The following is a 27,196-nucleotide window of genomic DNA, read 5'->3' as shown; positions in this document are numbered from 1 at the left end:
AAATTCTTTACCGTATTTCTCTTCCTGGTTCATAAATGGTACGCTATATAAATGGGCAAAACAAAGGTCGCTCAGTGTCAGAGTAACGCGGAGTGTTGGAGAGAGCCATGATGGCCGCTCACAATAATTTTGTCTACAGTTTAATCATACTATGTGTATTTGTAGGCGTTTTGGATAGTACACAAACCAATAAAAGAATAGAAATAAAGGTAAGGTGACATGTTTTCTTTTCTGTTTTTTTTTTTTTTTTTTTTTTTTTTTTTTTTTTTTTTTTTTTTTTTAGTTTCGCAGGTAAATATTATCATGTTTGACATATTTTTACTACTTAAAAATCATTATTAACATGCATCCGAAAATCGTTTGAATACCGGTATATATATAAACCACTGTTCGTAATATGGATGGATATTTAATTTCGTTTTAAATTGTTCTTTCTATTTACATGTATTTCTGACTTACTACTGCCAATTTTAAAAGTAATAAAAAGAAATCAGACAGCAGTTACTTTAATGTAAACGCACCTTTAACATATATAATGAGTTCTTATCTAGTTGCAGTATTAAAACAATTATATCGTTTAAATATTGTGATGCTTATTTATACTTATCTCAGAATGAATATCTATGTAAAGGAATGCCGTGACCGGGTAGTCTCTTCCTTTACAAAGAAAAATGTAGGACTTTCTCGTCTAATATTCAACCTGACACTTCCATTCAAATTTGACGTGAGCTTTATTTTCCTATTTCAAGTCTTTTAAAATACGTAATATGTGCATAATATGTAATAGATAATTTGTGTTTATGTGCATTTTCATAATATATGATTTCTGTTTTTTATATAATTAATTTATTGAATTTTGACAATTATTTTATTAATTAATTATGCATCAACACACTACTGGCTATCTATTTATGTTTATATATTGATTAACAAACTTTTAATCGCTACTGTATACACCAGAGTCCTTTTTGAAAATTATCTTTGATTTTCGGTTTTCAGTCTTTCTTTCTTTGCTATGCTTTTTAGTATATTAAGAACACACGTGTTTGATTTTTGTGTAGAGTGCATCTTCTTCGAGAGCCATTAACACTCAAAGGAACCACTTTTCAATGTATTTGCCTGATTATTACAACATAGTAAGGAAAAAATAGTGTGCCATTTTTATTAGTACAAGTATCTACCGACATAAAATCTTATTTACTCATTTTTGGTACATACAGCTGTATAAAATCAAAATTAATGCTTCTGCAGTTGTACTTTGTTGTTTATAGGTTCTGTATACATGTCTGAAATAAAGCAACATATTGACTGAAAAAAAATCTAAACTTGTTTGAGTGTTGAAAGCAAAATCTTTGAAAACATCCTTTGGAAGCATAAAATGCAACCATAATTGCACATTATATCATTTATATAAAATATAATAGCAGTTTGATTCAGTCTATTCATGAGAGGTTATGAAATGTGCAACAACCCTCACGCCCCTAGCACAGCTTAAGCGACATTCTATTACAGTAAAAATGAGTGTGTTCCATGACCCCAAAGGACCAGAAAATTCAACAACACAAAACTCAAATGTTATTGATTCAATTCGAATCATTTAATTATATTAAACTAATGTATCTAAGGAATGGATTTTATTATATCAAGTTTGCCAATATTAGTTTTCCATAATCTAGGGCTTCTAAGAGCCAAGAACATCGCCATTGCTATGACTCAAAATTGTTCATTCTTTAAAAATGAGATATTGCACAACGCGAAGAATTTGCAACATAAAGGCGGATTTTTACATGAACAAAATCTTTATAACTTACATCATCCTAAACATAGTGAAAAATGACTTTACATATATTCTTTGTATAATATAGGCTTTCTTCTTTTTTCCCCTGAAAATAATAATAAATAGCGTACTCCTGTAAATGTGACTTTATTGACAAAAATGCTTAATCACGCATAAGAGAACTTTTAGTATAAGGTTAATGGAATCCCTGGTATGGTAATATCTATAATTTCAACAATTAAAAAAAATGTTTTGGAAATTGCACATGAATGTTTAAACTGATCTAGACAGGCAATAGCCTTATTATTATGTCTACAGCTTTATCTCGGACCAATGATGTCATGAGAGTGATTAAATTCTGTTAATTCTTAAAAGTTTTGGCAAAGTTTTGGCATCATAGCAAAACGCGTCATAGGAAAACCCCAAAATATTACGCGGATTCTAAAATATTTTACTGCGTTTTTTCATTATTCAATAAAATTCTTTTGGCACACATTTATTACGCTACTGTTAAACATAACCAAGACTCAAAACCTAATTTTGAAAAGTATCCGCGTTCTATTCAAAAACAAGTAAACCACATATATAAACAGTCATAAAGTAAACAAATTTGTGGCAGGAATCGTACCTTTGATTTAGGAAAGTTTCTTCTCTAAATTTGAGTTTGATAATTGTAACGTGCGCAAATGTTAAGTTCTGCCTGACCGGTGGACGATAGCTTGAATTTCAATTACTATCCATGAACAGACTCAATCAAACTAAGCTTGCAATATTTTCATTTCTATCCTTATTTCAGTGACTAATGGTTCGAAGGTATCAAAAACACCTGCTACTGTTTTCTATGTACAAATAACGAATTATAAAATGTTTAAATCAGGCAATCAAAAAATACCAAAGAAATATATGGGATTGACCATGATGCAATGAAACCATGGTCACGGGACTGAAAACGCTAATATTTCGTAGGAAGACATCAGGAAATACCTTGCTTCTTTCAATTCCATTTTACCAAACAGCTTCGACACATTTTTGAAGCATATAACATAGCTTAAAATCATCCACAGACATTCCTTTTTTACAATCATCTATAAAGCTTATATCTGGCAGGAAAAAATGGTCTTTAACAGGCGGTAAAATGGCTTTATATATTGATATGGACTTACATTCGTGTGGACCACAGAGGCATATCCGGCGAATTACTACATTCGTACCTCGTATATGTAAAATAATAAACTGCGGCATACAATTGATAGCAAAAAAAAAACATGCTAACTGCGATAGGTTAACTGGTTCTCAGGTTGCCAGTAGCTTATTGCACAGAAAGAATGTAAAACATCCTCCATGGAAGCTTCGATCTGTTTCGTTGTTTTCAAAAATATCCCATCGTAATAACAGACCTTCGATACTACCCGGAATATATTATGGAAATAGTATTTCAAAGGGCTAGGGTCAAGGGGTGTTCAGAACGTTATGACACTACCCTCATAACGTTATAATAAATTATCGGAATCATATGCAAGATACATCGTACATCAACAAAAAGATTGTCTTTAATCTTTACAATGGCATAAGATGCTGGGGTTTACATATATATAGAGTTACAAACTAAATCTGAAATTGTTTCCATGCATTATGTTTGTGTAACGGGTATGCTATATGGCCCACGTCAGTGACGTCTTCATTTAACGTCAACTTTGTTTACAAAATTGCTTGTAATTAATTTACGTTTTTAAATCGGTTGACAATATACTGAAGGATAAGGATGTACATTTTCAAAAAAATATTTCTCTGGGTTTACATAGAAACTAACTTCATTTTACTGAAGCATGTCGATATTGGAATTCTTTGCCATTCATTTATAATAACTGGAAATCATAAAACAATGTTTTTATATACAGTGAATCACCGCTCGCTCGAGCATCGATAACTCGAGCACCCGGGCTCGCTCGAGCAATTCATGTAGTCCCGGCCGATTTCCTTCTATTTTCTATGCGAAATTACCATGGCTGGGTCGAGCATCGATAACTCGATCGCTCGAGCATGAGACCTGGTCCCTGTGTATCAATTTATTCTTTGTTTCTTCTGGCAAACTCGAGCAGAAGTGTCAAAATATTTCACACCTTCGGCGGTCAGAATGTATCGGTTAATCAAAAATTTTCAGAACAGAACAGAACAGAACAGAAAACAGAACAGAACATCTCTTTTATTCTCTCAAACATGTACAAAACATGCAATATGAGGTATTTACAACAATAATACATGTAAACGAGGCTGCAATACAAAATCACATTTATACATTTATATGTGGTTTTCATTTATAAAAATCGGACATTTTCAACATTTTAAGAAAATAATGTATCAAATAATACCGAATACAGAAAAAATGAATATATTTAGCTACATTCTTATATTCCGCAATATTATCATGACAAACTTACACAATTTCTGAAATTCCGAGTTATTCTTGGTACAAATAAGTTTTTCCAATTTAAACATGTTTGGTCGTCTATAATAAATAGGTTTAATATATTGTCTTCTTTCATTTGTAAATTGATCACATTCGAAAAGGTAGTGAAATTCGTCCCCGATTTTGTTTCTACATGAATTACATAAACGTTCATTTAATGGTATTCTTGTCCAGTTTCCCGTTTCTATTGGTAACCTATGATTTCTTGTTCTAAATTTAATCATGTTATATAGTGAAGAGTTTTGTAAATTTGATAAGTACAGACACACACTGTGAGAATTGCATAGTCTATTCCCAGACTATCTTAAATGTTTGTTTGTCGGTATATTTGATCTTATAATGAGATTAATTATTGATAAACGGTTAAAGAAAAGTTTTATTTATCCAAGATCGATCAGTTACTGATTACTTAAAACATATTTTCTGCGGGATCGAGATGATAGTTATGAGATCTTAGTATTTTAATCAGCAGTTGTTTGCATGCAAATGAAAGCAGTAATATAGCCTTTTCATTAAATTTAGGGTCAATTCAATTGGATTGAATTGAATTGAATTAAATTTAGACGATAATTATGATATGCACTTGTTGATGAATATAAATAAAAAAAGTTTTAGTTGTTTCTTCACATGTGCCATTTACAAATTACCTGTTGAAACGTCTATCATAGATAACGTTTTTAATACGTTTTTTCTTTTAAAATGTCACAAGTATGTTATTATTACGCATCACCGTTTACTCTGCAAACCGTCCCGATGAAAATCGGTAAAAGTAACTTCAATTTTCTTCGTATGTTGGTCAATGTTTGGGTCGCTCGAAACCATGGATAACTCGAGCATTTTGCTCATCCCCTTGCGACCTCGAGCGAGCGGTGTTTTACTGTATGTACTATGCCTTATCAAGTTAATAAAATTAATGCTAATGATTAAGCTATCTTTTAAATTAGGTCAACTAAAACTCTTATTTTCTATGTAGTAATTCAGAAGTTTCTTCCTCTGTTTTTCAGAGTTCTTGCACCGTTTTCTATATGTTTTCTGACGTCATTTTATGTAAGACAACGTATGACTGCCCTAGGCAAAAAGATGTTCATTTTAAACCCAAATGACCAATAGACTTTACAATTTATGGAGACATCACTTAGATATTATAAAGATATATTCACGGTGTTTATGTGATTTTATGTAATTGTATTTGTAGTTATTGATGTTTTTACATTTAAGACGTCAAAACGTCGACTGGGCCTCTAGCGCGTTGCTATTGTTATTGACTAACATTGTTTTGTAATGTGTGATGTCATTCTATTTTAATAATTACAGCTGCTGGTTAAAACTATATTTGTTATACTAAATTGCACATAACTTGAACAAAGTTATAGAGGCATTCTAAGTATTTATTGAACAACCCTCCTATGATAGGATATCTAGTGGTCTTAGTAAACTCTTTAACTAAATTAATTCTTTCTCTAGGAGTAACAATTTGAAATATGAATATAAAAATATCTTTCAGGTCGAATTCAGAGTAAAACTTATTCTTCCTCACTTATATTAGATTCGTATTTAAATCTGATCAGCAGAAAACCACTTAAAACTTTATGCGTATCCAAATCAATATACATTTTCTTTCATGACTACAATATTAAACTTTGGGTTTCCGTGGCCGAGTTGTTAAGGTGACTTCGATCAAACCACTTTTCCGTTACTGACGTGGGTTCAAAACTTCGCTTTTTGTGTAGAATTCTTTATGCAAGGACGCAATCTACCTGACCTCTACCTAGGTGCCGCCCAAGCCTGGGTCTTCCTTCATCATCAAAAACTTGAAGTGTTGCTCTATGACAAACGCTCTATGACAAACAAAACTTTCAAAAATCCGATTTTCATATCTTATTTGCGCAATTTGAAACAGTTCACAAAAAATAAATATTTTCTTTTTTAAAACCTATTATTTTCATTGAAAACCTGATGAATTCAAAGAATCAAAAGCAAATCCCCAATATTTCCTCAATCGATTTTTTCTACCCTAACGATATAAATGAAAACATTAAAAGTTGAAGCGCAGAGAGACGACTGAATGGCTAGTTATAAAGACTGTGTCTATATGTAAAATGCATAAAAATTCCAGCTGAATGGCTTTCTCTTATAAAGAATTCTAATCCCCAAATGAGGCTTGAATCCACATTGGTTAGTGGCAAGTGATTTGAAGTCACCTACCTTAACCACTCAGTAACAGAGGCCCCTAATACCAAATGAAATTTTCTTTTGTAAGAAATTGTAAATAACACACCGTGATGTTAAATATGGAAGTTTGTTTAGAGGCGCATTCTTTAAACTTAAAGTAAATAAAACCAATATAATTTTAAGGAGTGTTGTTTATGGATTTATAAAGTGTTTATTGATATCGCGTTTCTTTCGTCATTTATATTTCAAAGTCAGATTATCCTTTAAACTTGAACATGCAGTAATGTAAGTTTATTGTATTTGTTAAATCGTCGAGAATGATAATCAATATAAACAGCTTTTGGCTTAGTTTCAAAAGAGATAAAGATACACCATAACATTAAATCTAAACGTTTTTATCTAGGATCAATGATGTCATGAGAGCGTATTTTCTGATATTCTCTAAATGTTTTGGCGTCAAACTAAAACTTGAAATACCAAATCCTCAATACACTATTAAAATCAGTACGAGGATTCCAAAATAGCTTAATGCGGTTTTTCTTTTATATTTCCCTTGGCTTCTGGCACGCAGCCAGCTACTAGTAAAGTCGTAAGTAAACCTATATTGATAGAGTTAGTTTTTGTAAAACTGTTCAACATAATCAAGATTGAAAAAAATATGGCTATGACCTTATTTTGAATAATATCGGCTTCATCTCAAAGACAAGGAAATGGTACATATAGACAGTCATAAGTAAATAAACTCTCCTGTGCGAAAATATTAAAAACATTAACAATTACACCCATTTGTGACAGAATCTTAGCTTTGATTTTAAACCCTTAAACAGTTGGACGCTACGCTTCCTTCTTTGACTGTGTCTGACGAAAGAGGGGAAGGACTCTATGATAGGCAGTTTTTGTTTCCGTTTTCTGACCTGTTTCCTCGGGACCTTAAGGGTGTTTCTCTTGATGCTCTGACTTCTTCAAAGGCGTTGAGTACATGCTTTGGTTGCATTTTATATAAATTTACAAGAGTATTCTTGTGTGTTTACATGCCATGCCTATTGTTGCCATTGCCTGTGGATACACTTGGCGGGGTTTACTTTTGTTTACACTGTCCCGTAACTTTGGACTATGGTGAGAGTAAGGGTGAGGTTAGGTGCGCACCATAAACCGATTTAAGCTCTTCAATGGTGTTTTACCACTGACCTTTCCAAGACGGTACTGCACTGTTTTCCTTTATTTGATCGTTTTGTCCTCGTGTGTTTGCTTTGTATGTGTGTGTGTGTGTGTGTGTGTGTGTGTGCGTGCGTGCGTGCGTGCGTGCGTGCGTGCGTGTGTGCGTGCGTGTGTGTGCTGGTCGTGTGCACTTCAGCATGCTGTAGGTAGCAATTTGGTGAGAATGCGTCTTTGGAACGTGGCATTCCCTCTTGCTTTTTTAGCTACAACCCACGTCCAAACTCAGGGCAGAATAATATACCGTAACATAAAATCAACTTTTATTTACGATAGGTTAGCTGGTTCTCAGGCTGCCAATGGCATATTGCACAGAAAATGGTAAAATTTCCATGTTACTCGAAAGCTTCGGTCTTTTCCGTTGTTTTCAAACAAAACACCCGACGTAATATAAATCCGTCGAGACGGACAGAATATATTGTGTAAGGCTAGATACGAGTAGTGATCAGAAAAAAAATCAGAAAAAAACTTACGTATATTTCAAATGTATTTTAAGATGTCTAGCAGGCTAATTGAACTCTTAAACTAGTTCTACCTTCAGGAGTAACAATTGTTTATAAAAAATATTTTTTAAATAAAAAACATATTTTCTTCACTTTTGTTAGAATTGTATTTAAATGTGATGAGCGGTAAATCATTTAAAAATTGATACATATCAAACTTGATATATGTTTTGTATTATGACTACAATATTGAACTTGTGACGTCCATGGTCGAGCGGTCAAGATTGTCATCAATGTGGGTTCGAAGCTTCGCCTAGGATGTAGAAGTCTTCATACGAGTATGTAACCTATCTACCTTCTACCTAGGTGCCCGCCATTAAACGGACATTTCAAACATGACTTTCAGAAATCCGATTTTTATATTTAATTTGCACATTTTTAACAGGTCACAAAAAGTAAACATTTTCTTTGTTTATAGCTATGATTTTCCCCGATAATGTTGTCATCCCTTCTGGCACAACCCTTTTGTATATTTACATTGATGTATTTATGTATTGGGTCAGTCACACTTTAACGTATAACGTTAATGGACGTCCAACGTATAACAAAATTTTCAATCTGTTCGTGCCCGTTCACATTCGTTTCTTTTCCGTTTCTCATGCGGCGCCTGCGCTCCTTGTCCGGCGATGTTCGTTCCATCCGGTGGAAGGTTTTGAGCATGTTCAAAATTTGGAACGTACACCACCGGACAAAGTTGTCCGTTAGATGTACGGTAGCAATGCGCTAATATGCGTTTTGTTCGTTACTCGTGCGTTCCTTATTCTGTACTTGTCTGGTTCGCATCCGTTCTTGTCCGGTGGACCTGATTCACGGCCGGACTATAACCGGACATACAACGGATGTAACGTATGTTCCACGGACGAGAACTTACAATACTTTCGTCAAACGTTCAAAGAACGTTTTGTCAGTTTTCATGCGTTGCGCTTACGTTTTACGCGGTACAAGTCCGTTACTAGTACTGTGATGTCCGTTTTTGAACGTTGTTCGTCCTGTATATGTGCGTTGATCTTGCGGTTCTTGTGCGTTTTATGCGCCCCGTTAACCGATCGCAAGAGCACCGAGCAACAGCGGGGGATGCCTTTCGTCACCGGATAACTTTTTGTCGCAATTTTTCTATACGTTGGGCGTCCGTTAACGCTATACGGTGTAGTGTGACTGACCCATATGCTTGTTGTATGTGTGTGAATGTATATATATATATATACAATAAATTATAATTAAACTAATGTGTCAGTCACACTACACCGTATAGCGTTAACGGCCGCCAAACGAATAAAAAAATTGCGGCAGAAAGTTATCCGGTGACGAAAGGCTTCCCCGCTGCTGCTCGGTGCTCTCACTATTGGTGTATTGGGGCACATAAAACGCACAGTGACCGCAAGATTAACACACATATATAGGACAAACAACGTTCAATTAACGGATATCACCGTACTAGTAACGGACTTGTACCGCGTAAAACGTAAGCGCAACGCATAAGAAACTGACAAAATGTTTTTGTCAGTTATCGTCCATTTAACATACGTTACATCCGTTGCATGTCCGGTAATAGTCCGGCCGTGAATCAGATCCACTGGAGAAGAACGGATGCGAACTGGACAAGTTCAGAATAGGGAACGCACGAGTAACGAACAAGACGCATATTAGCGCATTGCTACCGTACATCTAACGGACAACTTTGTCCGGTGGTGTACGTTTTCAATTTTGAACATGCTCAAAACCTTCCACCGGATGGAACGAACATCGCAGGACAAGGAGCGCAGGCGCCGCATGAGAAACGGAAACGAAACGCATGCGAACGGACATGAACGGATTGAAAAATTTGTTATACGTTGGACGTCTGTTAACGCTATACGGTGTAATGTGACTGAGACTTAAACCTAGAACAAAAAAAAAATCTCCAATATTTACTCCACTGAATTTTACTTCCTTAATCGTCAAACTATATAAATAGACAAATTGAAACACTGTCAGTGTCGAAGCGAAGAGGGTCATGATGGCTAATTATAAAAGCTGTGTCTATGTGTTAATTATAATATGTATGTGTGCAAGTGTTGCTTACAGTACGCCAAAAATAAATCAGATAGAGATAAAGGTAAAGTTTTAGATTTTTAACAGATCTGGCACTAAACTTCAGATTTTATTTGTACTACACTTGTATAATTGTAAAGTTACGAAATGTTATGGCGAATGCTCAGCATCTGTGACAGATTTGCAATGGTTAAATTTTGGAGTATTTTTTCTTTATGTCATTGTTCATTAGATACGTTTATATACATTTTTGGTGAATATGACAGTCCAATTTATAATATCATGGTAATGTATTCATCAGTTTATTTATGCGTCACAACTGTTGTACTACTTCCGTGTAACATCAAATTTATGTGTACCCATTTCCGTTCCTTTTGGTAAACATATAGCAATGATTTGTAATCGCCATATTTTCTTATACTTTTTATGTACTCATGGGCTTCATAGTCAGATAGAATGCTTATCAATAAAACGTTTAAACAGCTTATCTTTTGTATGTAGAACATTTTTACTAAAACTCTAGCCATTGAGTTTGATATTGTTTCAACTATTAAAAACATCATTATATTTACATGTTTTCTGATTTTGATGTAAGTTTAACATAAATTTAAGCATAATGGAATGATAATTAATAAAACTGTTGTACTGATAAAGCATTTTGTCTATTATACTTAAGCGTTTAGAAACTAGTTTAGTGTATCTATTTGGGCAGTCACCATGAATATCAGATTCACGTTTATGTTCTCTTCTTTATTATTACAAGATGGTTTAGATAGCTTAAACAAGGCCTTGTGGAAACTTTGCCTCAATTACTTTTTCCTTTTAAAATTGTTGTCTATTAAAACATTTATCATTAAATAAAACAATATATGCATTTTATACGGTTGTTTTGCAATATTCACAAAATACGTTATTCAATATATCATATAAAAATACTATTTCTTTTAATCAATTTTATGTGTTAGACTGGAGTAGTGTAAAACTTTTTCATTGTTAAATTTTGTGTCAATATATTGAGTCTTCGTGTCCTGTTTTTTTATGCAAGAATACCTACAATACACGTTTGAGACGTGTACTTATGTCTGCAGAAGCCTATGAGATATGTTGATTTCCTCGACCTTCCGTCTCGGGCAACAACATATTCTTTAGGGTTCTGCAGACGTTAATACATAAAAAAAAACGTGTATTATCCCTATAATACTATTACTAAATGTGTTCAAGTCTAATAATGCGTTTTATTTTTTTGGTGTTTTTTTTTCGCTAAAACAATATATTTCATAATTTTAAAGTATCAACGTAGCACATTTAAAGAAATACAAAAAAAGCTTAGAAATTACACTTTTTGAATAGTATAATCGTTAAAAAATCTGTCATCATAAACTTTGTATCTTCTTATAAGCGAATTAACTTGTATTTCTCAGTATATATATTTCAGATCAAATCCATCAAATTGTCCATTCCTTTTTGATTATGATAAATGTCCTATATATAAATTATTGAAAACATTTCAAATTTATTGGTCTAGACGAGCAGAAAGACAATACAGTGCAACCTCTGTGGAGCAACACCCTTTGGGAGATACAAATATTGACTGTTATGTAAAGGTTGTTGTTCTGGAAAGGTACATTTGATAGTATATTTCAGCTTAGGGAAATTTTGATGATGTTGTTATAGAGAGGTTTTTGCTTAAGAGAGGGCCGCTCTGGAGAGGTTGTACTGTAGTTTAAAAACAAGGCCTTTAGTACAGAAAAATCATATAATCACATAATTTGCCAATATATATTTCAACAATTTACTATTGTGTCTCAACTCTTTTTCTACTTCTAAATGCGATATTTAAGCATAATTTCATTCATTTATTCAATACAGTTATAAATAAAATGTTTAAATATCTGTAGTCATACTTTAGATGCAAGACTGTTACTGGACACCTGAGAAGGATATTGAATTTATTTTATCTTCTGGATCGCAGGTTTTAAATAGTGAAGTAAACGTCAATACCTATTGTTAAAGATTTTAAAGCACTTTAACAATAAACATTTTATGAATGTTTTTGTTTATTTAATTCGAAATCAGATTTTCCCTGTACGTTTTCCATGCAGTAAATACAGGTTTTTGTATTTGTTCTGTCGTAAAAGATAACAAGGGCCTATTTAAAGCTTTTTAACTTTCGGTGAAAATTGAAAAGAGTCATGTTATTTGGAAAAAATACTGGTTAAAGGCATTTATCAAAAACACGTCAGGGTTATGACCTTACATCAAAACACCTTTTACTTTTTATGGGTCATTGAGTGTCTCGTTTAATGCGTATATAAGAACTATAACCATAACTTATGTACCTATGTTTATCATGATAAAGATAACTCAGCTCTATTTATCTTACTTACGTGTCGTCCCTTTGTTGTACGCAATATTGAAAATTTGAAAATTGGACAGCGTTATAGAATAAAATATTTTGTTAGACATGCTTCGAGCTTTTATGACAAATCTTATTTCATTTGTTAAGAATTTTCTTCTATATGTGACAGTATACTTTTACCATTAATGAAAACACACGGTAATATTGGCAAATTAAAATAATTATGTTGTGTTGTATAATGTTTATTTTTAGGCAGACATGTAGGTTGGTAGGCAGTTAGTTAGCATTCCAGTCAATCAGCCCTACAGCAAAGGCAACATACATTTTCAAAAAGAAAAAAAGAGAACAAAAGCAATATAATTTGAAAAGTATTCTATGTTGCGTTGCCATTAATGCAATCCGCACTTCCTCTCACTTATTTCAGACTGCAGAACTTTGAAACTACGTAAGGACGTATATTATATCAAGCATTGTTTATGCCAATCTTGTCTACTCATTATCACTTGTTCAATACAAATTGGTAAAAGACACTCTGTAATTTTTCCATCAAAAACTATCATTTTGCTGATAATTTGCTTGTTTGCTTTGGGTTTAGTGCCGTTTTTCAACAGTTGTTCAGTTATCTCACGGCGGGCAGTTAACCTAACCAGTGTTCTTGGATTCTGTATAACCTGTTCTCCGCAAGTAACTGCCAACTTCCCCACATAAATCAGCGGTGGAGGATGAATGATTTCAGACACAATGTTCTTTCTCAAATCGTCACGGAAAACATACGCCTCGCCCGAGGATTAAAACTCACGGCCCCGCGATCCGTAGATCTATGCTTTCCCTATTGATTTAAGTGGATGGGCCCTTTTGCTGATAAATGCGATATTAAACAAGAAGAAGAATCCTTTCTCTGCCTACTCACGTAAAACATGAATAAAGACAAATTATATTTTCCGCCAAAATTTATTTTTTCTACAGGCGCTTCAACCGCACCACACAGCTGACGAATGTAGGATTACACCATTGCTTCAGTCCTCTGTAGGTAGTACGGCGAGATGTAACAAATTTGTTGGCAGATATGTGGACGGACCATTCGTCAAAAACCTCACCGTATGTCACATAACGAAAAATGAAACTGTTTTGCAATATCAATGTGTTGAAGGCTCGTGGAAACTTACAACAGGAACAGGTGAGAATATAGTTCAAGATACTGTTTTGAGTTATTGTAGAAATGTATGTAGATAGAATATATCTACTACAGACACAGTTATCTAAAAATATTATCAATTGTTGCTTAAGCTGATATTTTATGACAAAATAAAGTATTTTCTAAATTTTGAAAGTTTGAAATTATGAAATGTAATTGTACTAAAAGCACCCACGAAGACACTGTTAACATACCACTAGTATGTAGTATTTCATGCATATATCTACTATAGACACAGTTGGCAATGTCTTTGAAAATATTATAAATCAGCAGCCATTGTAATTTAAGTTGATATTTTATAAGTACAGTTTCTAACAATTTTTTCTAAATATTGATATTATTAAATGTATTAAATGACATTGTACTATAAAGCACCCACGAAATCTGAAACTAAAATGCGTATACGGTACATTCAAACAATCTGATCCGTACATTCTCTTGAACTAATGTGATGTCTGTATGGATGATTTTTCTAATCAACAGATTTCCATCTTCGGAGTAGAAGATTCCCTTGGGGTGCCCTTTTTGGTTTATTAACGGCCGCTGTAAAATTGGTTACTGTAGTATACTGTACCGAAAAATATGGAAACGTGGAATGTAAAGAAACAGGTAAGTCCATCGAGAATTGTTTAAAATACAACGTTAAGTATTCCTAGATTGTAAGATTTCATGCGACACTAAATATGTTGCTTTTTACATTTAAAGTAAATCATTCATATATTTAAAAAAAAAGGTTATTAAAAGAGATTTTTCTTTCAATGATGATATTTCTGAGAACATTTAACAAGATATCAGTCATTTGTCCATTCAAAATTTACATTTTAATTTAATATTGACTTTGAACGTCCGTATAATTTCAAAAGTCGTTTTAAGTACAAAAGATATTTTGTATCAAATTATATTAACCGCATATCCATTGTTGTATTATTGACCAGTCTATAGTTCAATACATATGTGTTGGGTTGAAGTCATAACTTGAGAAAAAGTCATTGGAATTTATTTCTTATGTCATCTTATAAACTTTTATTGAATGGCTTGCCGGTCATTACTCAAAACTGTTGACTCCTTCGGACTTCGGGCCACTACTTTTGACTATTTACTTGTAAGCCATTCAGTAAGTGTACTGATTTTACGCAAACAAGAATCCGGGTAATTTTTGTCATTTTCTTATACTATGTAAATACTATGTAAATGAAGATTTAAACAAAAGTACAGTAATATCATTGCATTTCATTGATTATAAACCTTTGTAGTTTCTATCAAACTGACTATTTCGTAGAGAAATTGATTCGTGGAGAAAGAATAATTGATTATATTTCAATATTGGGATTTATGCAATCGATAATTTGTCCACGTTCAGATTAAAAGACTAAATCTTACACATACACTGAATAAACTGAATAAAAGTGTGTTTTTTTTTCTTATTTTATCTTTATTTTATTATTTTCTTATTTTTATTTAATGAGCGAGTAAAACGTGCGAGAGAGTTTGCAAAATTTCCCTTTATTTAAAATATATAATGGTGAGTAAAGACAACATTATGTTATCACAGAGGTAGAGCCAAAAGACCTTGTTGCACCAACCTATACAACCTGTCCACCAGCTGATATCCAGTCTCTCTATACGGCCAGTAGGAAGCAAAAGACTGTACAAGTCACGTGGACGGATCCTACTGCAACGGACGACGAAGAACTTATCTCGTACGTACAGATATTATCATAATTAACATATATGCTAATATGACCAATCAAGTCCATGTTTTAATAATTATGCTAACAGCGTTGACATCACAACGATTTACTTATTGGGATCAAACAACATCTAAAAAGGTTCTACTTTTTCTTTTACATATAAGACATATAAGAATAGAAATACTACAGTCAAACTTGTCATAGCGACTCACTGAATTAAACGACTTCCAGTCGTATACGACCCTGTTCCAGACCGCCCAAGGTAAATCACTATATAAAGTCACTGAATTAAACGACTCCCTGTCTGACGCGACAAACGACCGTAATTTCTGCGTCCCGTAACGATTATATGGCTGATTTCAACGACCTTTGGCATCTGTCACAGCTTAGAAGTATGCAAAAATGTTTTTCGCACCTCGTCGTAACCTTGACTCTGGAGCCAGTGGATGTATAAGTATTCAATTAGCGATAATTGTTCATTCTTCAAACAGTTTGCTAAACATTTTGCAAACTTCTAGGCTGTGAAAAAATGCCAAGGGTCGTTGAAATCAGCCATATAATCGTTACGGGACGCAAAAATTACGGTCGTTTGTCGCGTCAGACAGGGAGTCGTTTAATTCAGTGACTTTTTATAGTGATTTACGTTGGGCGGTCTGGAACAGGGTCGTATACGACAGGAAGTAGTCGTTTAATTCAGTGAGTCGCTATGACAAGTTTTACTGTATTAAGTCCCAGATGTTTAGATTCTGTAAAAATAAATTGACGTACTCTGAAATTACCTATATTCGTGAGAAAGAAATTTCGCGGATTTGGCCTAAACGGCTATTTCGTTTGCCCAAGAATTCGTAGATTTCAAATGTTGGTGATTGAAATGAATGGGAATGTAGTGTATACCTTAGGATTTCATTTCATGGATGGATTAAACCAAGACATCAATGAAAAATAGTCCCCCAAGAATAGTAATGAGTTCACAGCTTTCCATGGCAAATTGTTTACTGATAAGCAATGTGTTGTAACAGAAATGAACAGACTTGTTGTCAGAATAAGAAAGGTGAAGAATTCCAAGGACTGCCAGGCGCTGGTCTTCCTCACAGTATAACTTATACAGCAAAAGACAACTATAGACTTTCCGCAACTTGCAACTTCAACTTTGTCGTGACATGTACGTACCAAGTTTCGCATTTTGGTCAGTTTTTTATCACTTCTTATACACGCAGTATACGTCTACTTAATATTTTCTTCAAACCATCAGTTTCCTTTCTAACTCCTGAATTTTATTATAACTATATAGTTATTTCTCCGTGACAGACTCATACTTTGAATGGTTGGTCGGCATTGTTTTCGAATAATTCCGTAAAACTTCGGTATCTTTCACGAACACTCTGCCAAAGAAACATCGAGATTTGACGGGAAGTCTAACAGAACTATCACGATATTTATGGATATCTTTTATATTTTACGCATTATTAAACAAAATAATCTGTAAAAATCCTTTGGAAACAAAGAATGCAACCAAGAAGAATATTAGCAGACACGGTTTGAATGAGTCTGTTCATGAGAGGTAATGAAATGTGCAACACCGCTCATGCTCCCTAGCACCGGCTTAAACGGAACTCTATTACACATATGTTGAATGGACTCCATGATCCCAAAGGGCCAACAAATAAAACAACACTGACAAAGGTCGGTTGGCTAACCTGAATGTAACATATTAAAATTGAAATTGAGTTGATAAAAACTGCAATATTACTCTAGATCTGAGTTGCAATGAACCAGATATACCAACTAATGGCAGGAAGGTGTCATGTCCGGATGGTTATATATACGGAGGAGAATGCACTTTTGAGTGTTACACTGGTTATGAGATGGTCGGAAGTGATACAGCCACGTGTCAACAGGATGAGACATGGGATAACACTCCTATATGTCAAAGTATTGAATTTTTTTCCGACTTTACAAAATGTTAAAATAATGATACTGTGATATATCTTATAAAGATTTGTTTATAAAATAGTGTTTTACAGAAAACATTAAAAGGCGAATGGGTGAAAAATGATACAGTTATTCAGATTTACCATCCAGAAATTGAATACATAGCATGTAACTTATCTTATTTGTACATGTTAAAAACCAACAAAAATTAGGCTAATTTCCTTTTAAGGGTTGCTGTCATTCAAAATATTCGTCTATTTTATATATGCGTGAACTCTTTTACGTTTCCGACACTATCTGACTTAAATATCTTTTCAGAGGTTGTATGTGACGCACCATTTGAATTAACTAATGGAAAAGTAGCATGTGATGATCCAAGTTATCCTTTTGATGACGACTGTATGTTTACATGTGACGATGGTTTTAAACTAACTGGATCAACAAAAATGACATGCAAGGCGGACAAAACTTGGTCAGTGGATGCTTCTCAAGTAAGCTGTATCGGTAGGTATATCTAGTGTAACAGGTTTGCATTTATCTTATACAAAATGGGCAGTATGATCATACATAAAAGTAGCATTAGCATACAACTCCTAGAGCTTTGGTTTACCAACATTTAATGTGTCAGTAGAACGTCCGATGATATGGTATCAAACAAAATACTTGCTATCAACGGAGAGTCACCAGTCACAATGAAAGAAGTGCAAAAGTGCACTAAATCTAAAAATCTAAACTTTATTTAGAAGGCTTACATCAATCTAAGTAATACAGCCAAATCTGTCTATACAGGCCATGCTTAAGAAAGCCAAAACTGATGCTAAAGTTATCTTTTTGGCACATTAAAATACTAGTAAACTAAAATGTGTAATTTGTAAATAAGACTAGTAGCATTTGGAGTCTGGTGGTCTTTGTGCTAAGGTGTGACGGTACGAGAGTACTTTATCATCTTGCATGTTAACCTTCGGAGTGGAATTAATGCAGTATCATATAGTATTCATGGAAAGTATAACTCTAGAAAGTAAATATAAAAAAGTCCAAGGAATATATTACCAACTACCTTATTTCATTTAGATGATGATTCGCCAGTGATAGAATGCACTACTACTCAAGTGTTCTATGCTGACCGCGGGAGTTTTTATACTTCTGTCACGTGGGATGTGCCAACAGCAACAGATAACGTCGATCCGAATCCATCCATTATACAAATATCAGGTCCTTCTCAAGGTCAAGTCTTGTCAGAAGGTTTTCACTCTGTGGAGTACAAAGCGACTGATAGCGAAGGCAACTCGCACCCAGCACTGTCCGAATGTACCATTGTGATTGAAGTGAAAGGTAAAAGTTTTGATCGATAGACGAGAGTAAATTATTTTTAAGTTAAGTGATGTATTATTTAGTAAGACCTAGAGTTTACTGTAGATATAAATACACCCCCAACACGTTCAAATTTGGGTGGGGTTATGTTAAAATCTGATTGTCCAGCCTCTTGGTAGGATTTTATGGCAAATCGACACAAAAAGGCCATATGTCGCCGAGGAATATTATGCTGAAAACGTTAATTAAAACCAATCGCTGACTTTGATTTACTCGCTCCTCACAGCTCGGGGTTGGAAACCTCATATCCGGAGTAAAATTGTTCCGTATAAGGAAGACATCAAGCTTGCTTGTGGAAGGTCGGTGGCTCTAACCATCTAACTATCCATACCTGAAATATTCCTAGGAGTGGCATCCGAGGATTTTTCTCAAGTATTAAAAAGCTGGAAATTCGTCATATGACTAACAACTGTATGACATTGAACCAAAAGAAAACGTCATGACGACTTAAGCATTCTGAGAAGTGATTTCTATTGGATAAACTAAATTTTTGTTCTCGTCCAAATTAGCATAGGTTCTTTATTAGTCAGCAGTGTTGAAAGATCTTCGTTAACCAATTGAACAAAGACATACATTTGATTTTGTGAAGTTCGATTTTGATTTACTTAGTAATTAGGTGTTCAACTGGTCCCACGGATGCTTTAGACGAGCCCCGTTTTATGACGTATAACTGCAGCGATACGTCGTTCTATAACGGTGTGGCCTGTTATCTTGACTGTGAACTGAACTTGCCCTTGAACGGAACCGATTATATGACATGTGAATATGATGGAAGTACTGACAAAGGGGTTTGGAACTGGGGAACCGGACACCAGCCAGTGTGTGAAGGTACTTTTATGGCTTTCATTTACATTTGATCCCATGTTGTAAGTTTATTATTGTTGTGCAATTTTCATAATTTTGCTGAGAAAATAAGCTGCATATTCCACAGTGATATTTATGACTTATGTGTTTGAAACATATATAATTGTGACACTTATCATGATGGAAATTAAGGTATTCAAGTATATTTTGAAGTTTTGAGCTTTAAGTTTACAAGGTACTATAGTTATTTCATTGTTGCCTTCATATTTAATGAGATATGCCGAAAACCTTTTGTATTCTAAATCATACGAGAACTGCCATATATCTCATTTTTCTTTCACATGAGTAGACATTGTTTATTCAACAAAAACTAAGTAACTTCTTATTGAATAATTTTTATCACTTTGTTGTATTTAAAGTCGTCGAATGCCCTGCTTTAGACCCTCCTGGTAACGGCGCTTTTACGACAGATTCTGTAAATGCGAGACCCCTTCACGTTATGTTTTGTCAAAATGGTTACGACATATCGTCCGTTGGATCTGAATTCCATGGGAGGTTATCGTGTCAAGACAGTGGAGAGTGGTATCCCTTGGACGCTTTTCCTGACTGCATTGGTAAGAAAACTGTAACAAAATATTATGGTTCTGTCTTCTTCTAATCATTAATTAATCAAATATGCCCACTAGCTCAATGGCAGTTTTGGTTAGGTTTGCTTTTAACATAAAATCTAAATCGCGCATTGAAAAAGATACCTGGGTTTTATTGCTTTGATAAATATGTGGTATTTCAAATATACGACGTCGGATTACTGTACCTTTTGCATAGCCATTTGTCAGAGCTACAGTGGAATGTATATGGTTTTCAGTATATTTTATAGTTACTTAGGTAAGATGTAACGTGGAGTTTATAAGTAAAAAGAGACGACCAAGGAAAGGTTAGGCAGGTTTACGTTTATCAGTTTACAGAAATTTAATATCAGAGTCATTTGATTGGTATATTCAGACATTTGAATTTAAGCTTCATATTTCTACAGTGTCCATACTTCCGTGGTTAAACTTGCCGGCAGAACTCTACTATGAAGGAAATTGCAATGACGAAGCGACAAAAAATGAGATCAAGCAGAAAGTTTTAGAGTACCTAGCAGGAGTGCAGGCTGACGTGGATAAATCAATATGTCCTGATGTCAACACCTGCAAAGTAGAAAATGTTGTTGTCGTCTGCGGGGAAATTTCTGGTAGAAAACGACGATCATCTGGGAAGCATATTATTCACAAGCGTAATACTGATTATGCTTCAGTCACTTTTGACATAAAGGTACTTTTTGAACAAGGAAACAAGACTACACAAGACGCCTATATCGGACTTTTGGACGTACTGAATGCCATTAAAGACTTGATACAAGAGGATGTGAACAACGGTGAATTGAATGTGTATACAGATTTAACCTTGTCACAAAGTGACGGGTTTGTGACTGCTGATAACCCGAATTTACTTTGCGATTCTGGATACAAAGTAGATACAGGAAGTTCATCATGCAGTAAGAAAAATCATTATTTTTACTACATAGATTTCAAAAACAATCCAACTATAAATAGATATTTGTATACTGTCCTGTAACGTGAAACCGAATAATAAAACAAAGAAATCAAATGTAATTTAACATCATCATTGTAACAAATATTTTGATTCGAACCAAATCTGTTTACAATTAAGAACTGAATGTTATTTTTGTGCGTTTATACGAGTATTAATTACAATCTTGCAAATCCATGAATCGATCTAGCTAGTTTAGTTTGGTTGTTTTCTTATATTTGTATGTGTACAGTAGCTTGTTTCAAAAATGAGTGGTTTGCTGCTTACCATGCGTATAGAAAATCAAAATAAACGTCACGATATCGATCTTTCAACATCTAAATAGAACAGCCAGCTCACGTTCTTTCCGATAAAAAATACAGTTCAGGGATTTTTATGCAAAACATCGTGAAATCCAGTGAAAATGTTGTATTTTTGTTGTTTATATGAAAAAAACGCTCTTTCCTTTCCATACAAATATGTTCTTGGCGAAATTTCTCAGACCGCAGTTAACAGCTGAAATTACAGTTTCGTTTTATTTAATTTTCACAATTTTTCTTGGTTTAGTGCTGCATACTTTTGAAGTTAGAAAAAAGTGTCAACTAAAAGCAAGTTCTTTGAATAGTGTACGTTGCTCACTGTGTTCATGGTGAATATTTACGCCGAGGATTAATTTTCACGAGATGTAGGGCCTCGCGAATATAGCGAAAATTAAACTCTCGCGAAAATTTCTGTTTTTACAGTACAACTGCATCCAGTAAATGCTTATCATGCCTGGTTGTATCTTACAGAACCCTGTCCTCCAGGTACATACTTAGATTCGGGAACAGGAAACTGCGAGTACTGTGGTATCGGCGAGTACATGGACCATGCAGGTGCCATTGAATGTAATGCTTGTCCTGAAAGCCATAGCACCTTGTCAACAGGATCTAAGGACATAAGCAAATGTATCAGTAAGTTTTATAAATCTAACTAGCATCAATACGCTACCACGTTTAAACGTATCAGCTGCTTGTAAACAATAAAGTTTACCTCATTTATTTTTGTTATTTTTTTCTCTAGGATTTGTTCACAAAGCATAATGTGTTCAGTATGTTCTTAAAGGACAATCACACATCAGTCTACTGTTGCATTCTGAATCCATTTGTAATTAGCACTTTCGAAATATAAATAAAATATCAACAAGTATGTGCAATGGGACGAAAAGAAATAATAAATATACCTATTGAATTTTGTTTTCACGAACGCATGTACACTTTTAAGACCTGGTTGAGAAGTCACGCTACAAATAGTTGTTTATACTTTTGGACATAATGCTGCATAATATTTGCGAGAAATCTGAATTTGCGCTCGGTATTCGCGAAAATTAGCGAAAATATAACCACCGCGAATGTTGTCCAGTGCTCAGCATTTCTTTGTGTTTATATTCAGAATTGTGCAGTCCAGGATTCTTCTCAAGTTCTACAATGGAACCATGTTCTGCTTGTGAAGTTGGTAACTATCAGCCCCAGGAAGGCCAAATAGAGTGCATGGCGTGCCCGTCTGGAACTGCCACAAACAAAACTGGCAGTACTTCCGCTGACTATTGCGATTACTTTGACATTTCTGTGGATACATTGCCTCAGAGAACAGATATTGGCTCTTTTTCTACAGACGAAATCACGGTCATTTCAGCGTCGGTTTGGCTGAAACTTTGCAATAACGAGAATTCAGATTTATCAATTTTTATTGCGGATTCAGCAGGCGATATTATACATTTGAATTTTTCCAATACAATTTCAATTCAAGCCGGCACCAGGTAATATTTAAGAATAATTGTCCTGTGTTTTCATCAGTTTTATGAATGTAATTGCCATGCTTTATAAATAAGACACCATATTGAGACAATAAAGGTCTAACATGTTAGCCAGTCTAAGGCATAGCTTCCCATTTCTGAGTGACAGTATGGAATAAAACCCCATATGCCGTAAGCTGAAATTTTTAATCATTCTGTCCCGATGTTTTGGAAAAATAAAATGTCATTCACAGGTACGCATGTAAGGTCGATTTTCTTTTTTAAAACGTTCAAAATATATAGCGACAAGAGGATATTTCCTTACATTATGTTTATAGTTTATGACGTCACAGCAGGCACTGTGTTAATACCACGAGACGCCACTGAAATACACGTTTTTTCTCTAGGGTACTTTCGACGATGTTTGGACAAGAAATGTTGGTTTTATTTAGTTCATTTTTTGAATCGCAGTAGACACCCAAAACTAAACAAGATCAAACACAATATGTAGAAATAACATTGCGTTTATAATGTATGTAAAGGGATGTTCACCACAAGATTAACACAAGAACATGAAATAAATTGGACTATTGTGACAGAAACCGGAATAAAATACGCAAACATATAGTGTATGAACAACAAACTATAGCTGAATAAACATTAACCTTTAGCCTGCTGGCGGCAAGTGATTGTCCCTTTGCCGTGCAGGCTGATCATGGTTTGCACTGTTCGCTATTCAGTCAGTAAATTTTCAGTGACCACCCCTTCAAATAATGGTACAGCTCAAATCGAATGATGGACCTCTCCATTTTAGAAATTTAGCAGGCTAAAGGTCAATATATACGTTTTAATAACAATATGGACTGTCAACTTCTTTAATACAAAAATCTAATCTAATTTTAGCAATGCCATACAGACAAGCAATACATTGTCATGGAAACATTGGACTCACATCATAAGTACTGTAGACATAGCTTCGGGAACCCTGAAGCTGTATGTTGATGAAACATTGGTGGTTGATGAGACAGGAGTTTCAGTTACCCCTAGGCCTGTCACTGCTGGCAGTATCCATATACTCTCGGGTTTGAAAGGCAGGTTAAAGTTTTCAATTTGTGTATACAAAGTGTAAAGGCTGTGCGCTACTGTTTATGTCTTTTAGATATTTGAGATAGATCTAAATCAGTCATTTATTTGTTGATGAAAGTAGTAGGAGCAAGACAAAAATAGATCAACTGGTAATCTTGACTGCCCACATAAAAAGGTATACCTGAAAAGGATAAGGCCGCTCGAATTGAAACGACAATATTCATTGGAATAAAATGTCTACGGCTAAGGTAACTGTATAAGCGTTAGCTGCCCAGAATCTTTTAAATGCTCAACCTAGGCACTACTACTCGTAGGAGAAGACTGAAAACGAAATGGCAAAAGCTAATATAGACTAGAATGTAGCCGAACTTTATTTTATTTCACTAACAAGAGAAACACCGTTCAACTCCAAAAGCTTCCACAAAGATGGTATTATTTCTATATATAACTGTTATGTCTTGGTCCAGATTAAAACAGTAAAATTATGTGCTTTTAACTGCAGGAATGTACATTTCTGGTTTAGTTCTGTATGGTCGCCATTTAAGTAACGTTGATATGACTTCACTATCCCAGACATGCGCAGTGACATCAAATGATGAAATATTCTCGATGACAAACGTTTTGCCCAATATTGTAGAAGGAATTGTTGTCATAACACCAACAACATGTGACCGTAAGAAGTTTTATTGACTTTTAACAGCTTAAGGATATTTTAAAGTTCTAATTAGTGATAATATTTTTTGGCATTTTAGCAAAAGCGGCGTATCCAAAAGGTGTATGACCAGAACAAGAAATAACTTGACATTAACAGACATTAGTATGTTGTTGTTTTTTTAAACTATGTTTGAAATTGTATGCTACAGAAACAATCTTCAAAAATACATTGTTATTAAAATCCCTATTACAAAGTATTTGGGCTGCATTGGAGTCCTACGTGTCAGACATACTTGTCCGGAGCACCTCAAGGTCTAATGTTTAAGCTGCACATGCAGGTAAAATGTCAATTAATATATTTGATGTCAAGTCAATCACTTCTTTTCATAAAATAAGTGCCGCTTGTCTACCATATCAAGATGATATGCATACCGCACGAACTATGTCGCGAGGTGGACAATGGTCAAGGTTGCGCTTTAATGTCAAAAGTCATGACCATGATATCTTTCCTTCCTTGTATAAAAGTAACGTCAGAAATTGTTAATCACCTTTTTGATAGCTCTAGTTGAAGTTAGATTATATCAAAGATCATTGCCTGTATTACATTATTTATTAAAAACTTAAAACATACTGGTATAATAAACAAACATATTTCTTTTAAGCGGTTGATGAGTGTGCTAGTGAACCGTGTGGCGATCACACGTGCATCAACATGGTTAATGAATTCCAATGTATATGCCACGGAGGAATGACAGGCGAGTTGTGTACTGTCCACCCGGACTACTGTCTCGGCAACGCCTGTGTTAATGGTACCTGTGTACCTGAAAATGGAACATATACATGTAGCTGCAATAATGGGTATAGCGGAGCATTTTGTGACACACCTCCAGGTAGTGATGATTTACTTAGAATTAGATTTAGATTTATGATTTTAGATGTTATTCTTTTTGATATTTTTGCAAGTCTTAACAAAAAAAGGTGACAATATTATATGACAATACATTTTTCTACAATGCAAAAGTAATGTCCGGCAGCCCATTTTTCATCAGGAGTGAATGTTTGCATCCACTAATTAACAAAAATAGATTTTGTTGCACAAATGTTCATCGTCGCGTAAAAGTACACCTAAAGCTCGAAAGCGCGATACTACGATAATGAAAAATCAAAGCAACGAAGCCACTTTCATGGTAAAAATTCGAAACTTCGATGGTGAAACTCGAAAGAACAAAACTGCGGTGATGAAAACACAATATTAATTTGTATTTTCATCATCGTGGTTTCGTTGTTTCGACTTTTAACATCTTACTTTCGAATTTTCAACATCGTAGTTTCGAATGTTCATCATCGTTGTTTCAACTTTTCATCATAATTTTCGCCATTGTTGCTTCGTGCTTTCTTGGTTTCGTTGTTTCGACTGTACTGTATTAAGTAATATATGTTATGTTTACGTCTTCATTGAGATAGTAAACGGAAGTAAGTGCACATGATAAACTGGAAGTCGAAACGGCGATGTTAAGAAGTAGAAACTACAGTAGTAAAATCATGGAAATAACATGATGAAATTTCGAAACAACGATGGTAAAAAGCCAAAACTACGATGACGAAAAGTCATAACAATGAAACAACGCTAATGAAAAGTCGAAATTTTGATGATGAAAATACAACGAAATGATCGCATTTTCACTTTTTTGTTTCGTAGTTTCTTGTTTTAACCATCGTAGTTTCTGCTTTTTATCATCGTGATTCAGCTTTTATGACCTGACATCATGCTTTCGGGCTTATGGGGTTTATATTATGCTGTGGTAACCTTAACGTTTCTGTAACTCCTAGCCTAGTGTGAAATTTTCATTTACATTTAACTTAATGAGCCTTAATCAGCTTATTCGGTTAATACATACTGATGAGTTTTCAACCAAGCAGCAGCTAACTCCTGCAGTATTGTTAATGATCTGTTCTGAATTATTAAGTGAACGGAGGATGGTCACAGTGGGTTGAATGGAGTGGATGTGACGTCACATGCGATGGTGGTACCGGTCTAGAAACAGAAATTGCAACAATCCTCCTCCCGTTTTATGGGTAATGACTGTGAAGGGATAGCACGGAATCTGAGGCTTGCACGAACAACATGCCCGAGTAAGATTATTATATGATACACAAATGTGCTTAAACCATCTTATACTATAAGATCTTTTACTAGTTGAAAGTGCGGATGGAAACATCTGTCTCGACGGTAACTGTTTGGGGGTGTGACGAGGCTCTGTCAGGAAAAAAAAACGCCAAATCAGAGAAAGAAAGTGATGTTTCACAGTTACTGTACAAAACAATTGTCAGATTACTTATATATACATTGAATTCCAGAAAATGACTGCATAAAGGGGCCACACTTTTGGGCAGTTCTTGGACTTTTAAAAGCTCACGATTTTCAAAGAACTGTTACTTATCATCGTTTTGATGTATTTGCAGAAATGTCCCAGTGCTAAATTTTTACATAACCAGATCGAACGGAGTTTCATGAATTGTTTTTTTTTCTATTTCCTTAAAATTGTATACGTTTTTAAAGGGGGTTATTTTTTTTAGAATATCTTAAGTATCC

General features: G+C 34.4%; 2 protein-coding genes across 4 annotated transcripts in view; both read left to right on the top strand.

Annotated features, from left to right (window-relative positions):
• LOC128549011 (uncharacterized) overlaps nucleotides 1-27,196 on the top strand; it is a 128,738-nt gene that overhangs the window by 89,535 nt on the left and 12,007 nt on the right. The window lies entirely within an intron of this gene.
• LOC128549010 (sushi, von Willebrand factor type A, EGF and pentraxin domain-containing protein 1-like) lies at nucleotides 69-26,695 on the top strand. 3 transcript variants are annotated; one of them, XM_053524948.1, is made up of 17 exons: nucleotides 69-209; nucleotides 13,491-13,701; nucleotides 14,203-14,328; nucleotides 15,272-15,419; nucleotides 16,430-16,572; nucleotides 17,166-17,342; nucleotides 17,661-17,846; nucleotides 18,414-18,674; nucleotides 19,323-19,541; nucleotides 19,937-20,131; nucleotides 20,551-21,054; nucleotides 21,896-22,042; nucleotides 22,521-22,887; nucleotides 23,767-23,954; nucleotides 24,452-24,622; nucleotides 25,266-25,493; nucleotides 26,571-26,695. In XM_053524948.1, the coding sequence occupies exons 1-17, from the start codon at nucleotides 108-110 to the stop codon at nucleotides 26,681-26,683; spliced, it is 3,486 nt and encodes a 1,161-aa protein (XP_053380923.1). In that variant the 5' UTR covers nucleotides 69-107; the 3' UTR covers nucleotides 26,684-26,695. The 3 variants fall into 3 exon arrangements, with proteins under 3 accessions (XP_053380923.1, XP_053380921.1, XP_053380922.1); XM_053524946.1 differs by having other exon boundaries at nucleotides 21,881-22,042; XM_053524947.1 differs by lacking the exon at nucleotides 69-209 and adding an exon at nucleotides 10,116-10,229 and having other exon boundaries at nucleotides 21,881-22,042.

The sequence above is a fragment of the Mercenaria mercenaria genome, chromosome 15, assembly GCF_021730395.1.
Source record: "Mercenaria mercenaria strain notata chromosome 15, MADL_Memer_1, whole genome shotgun sequence".
In the NCBI taxonomy this organism is placed as follows: domain Eukaryota; kingdom Metazoa; phylum Mollusca; class Bivalvia; order Venerida; family Veneridae; genus Mercenaria; species Mercenaria mercenaria.
The sequence above is the reverse complement of the archived record's forward strand: the minus strand, read 5'-3'. Positions and strand labels throughout refer to the sequence as shown.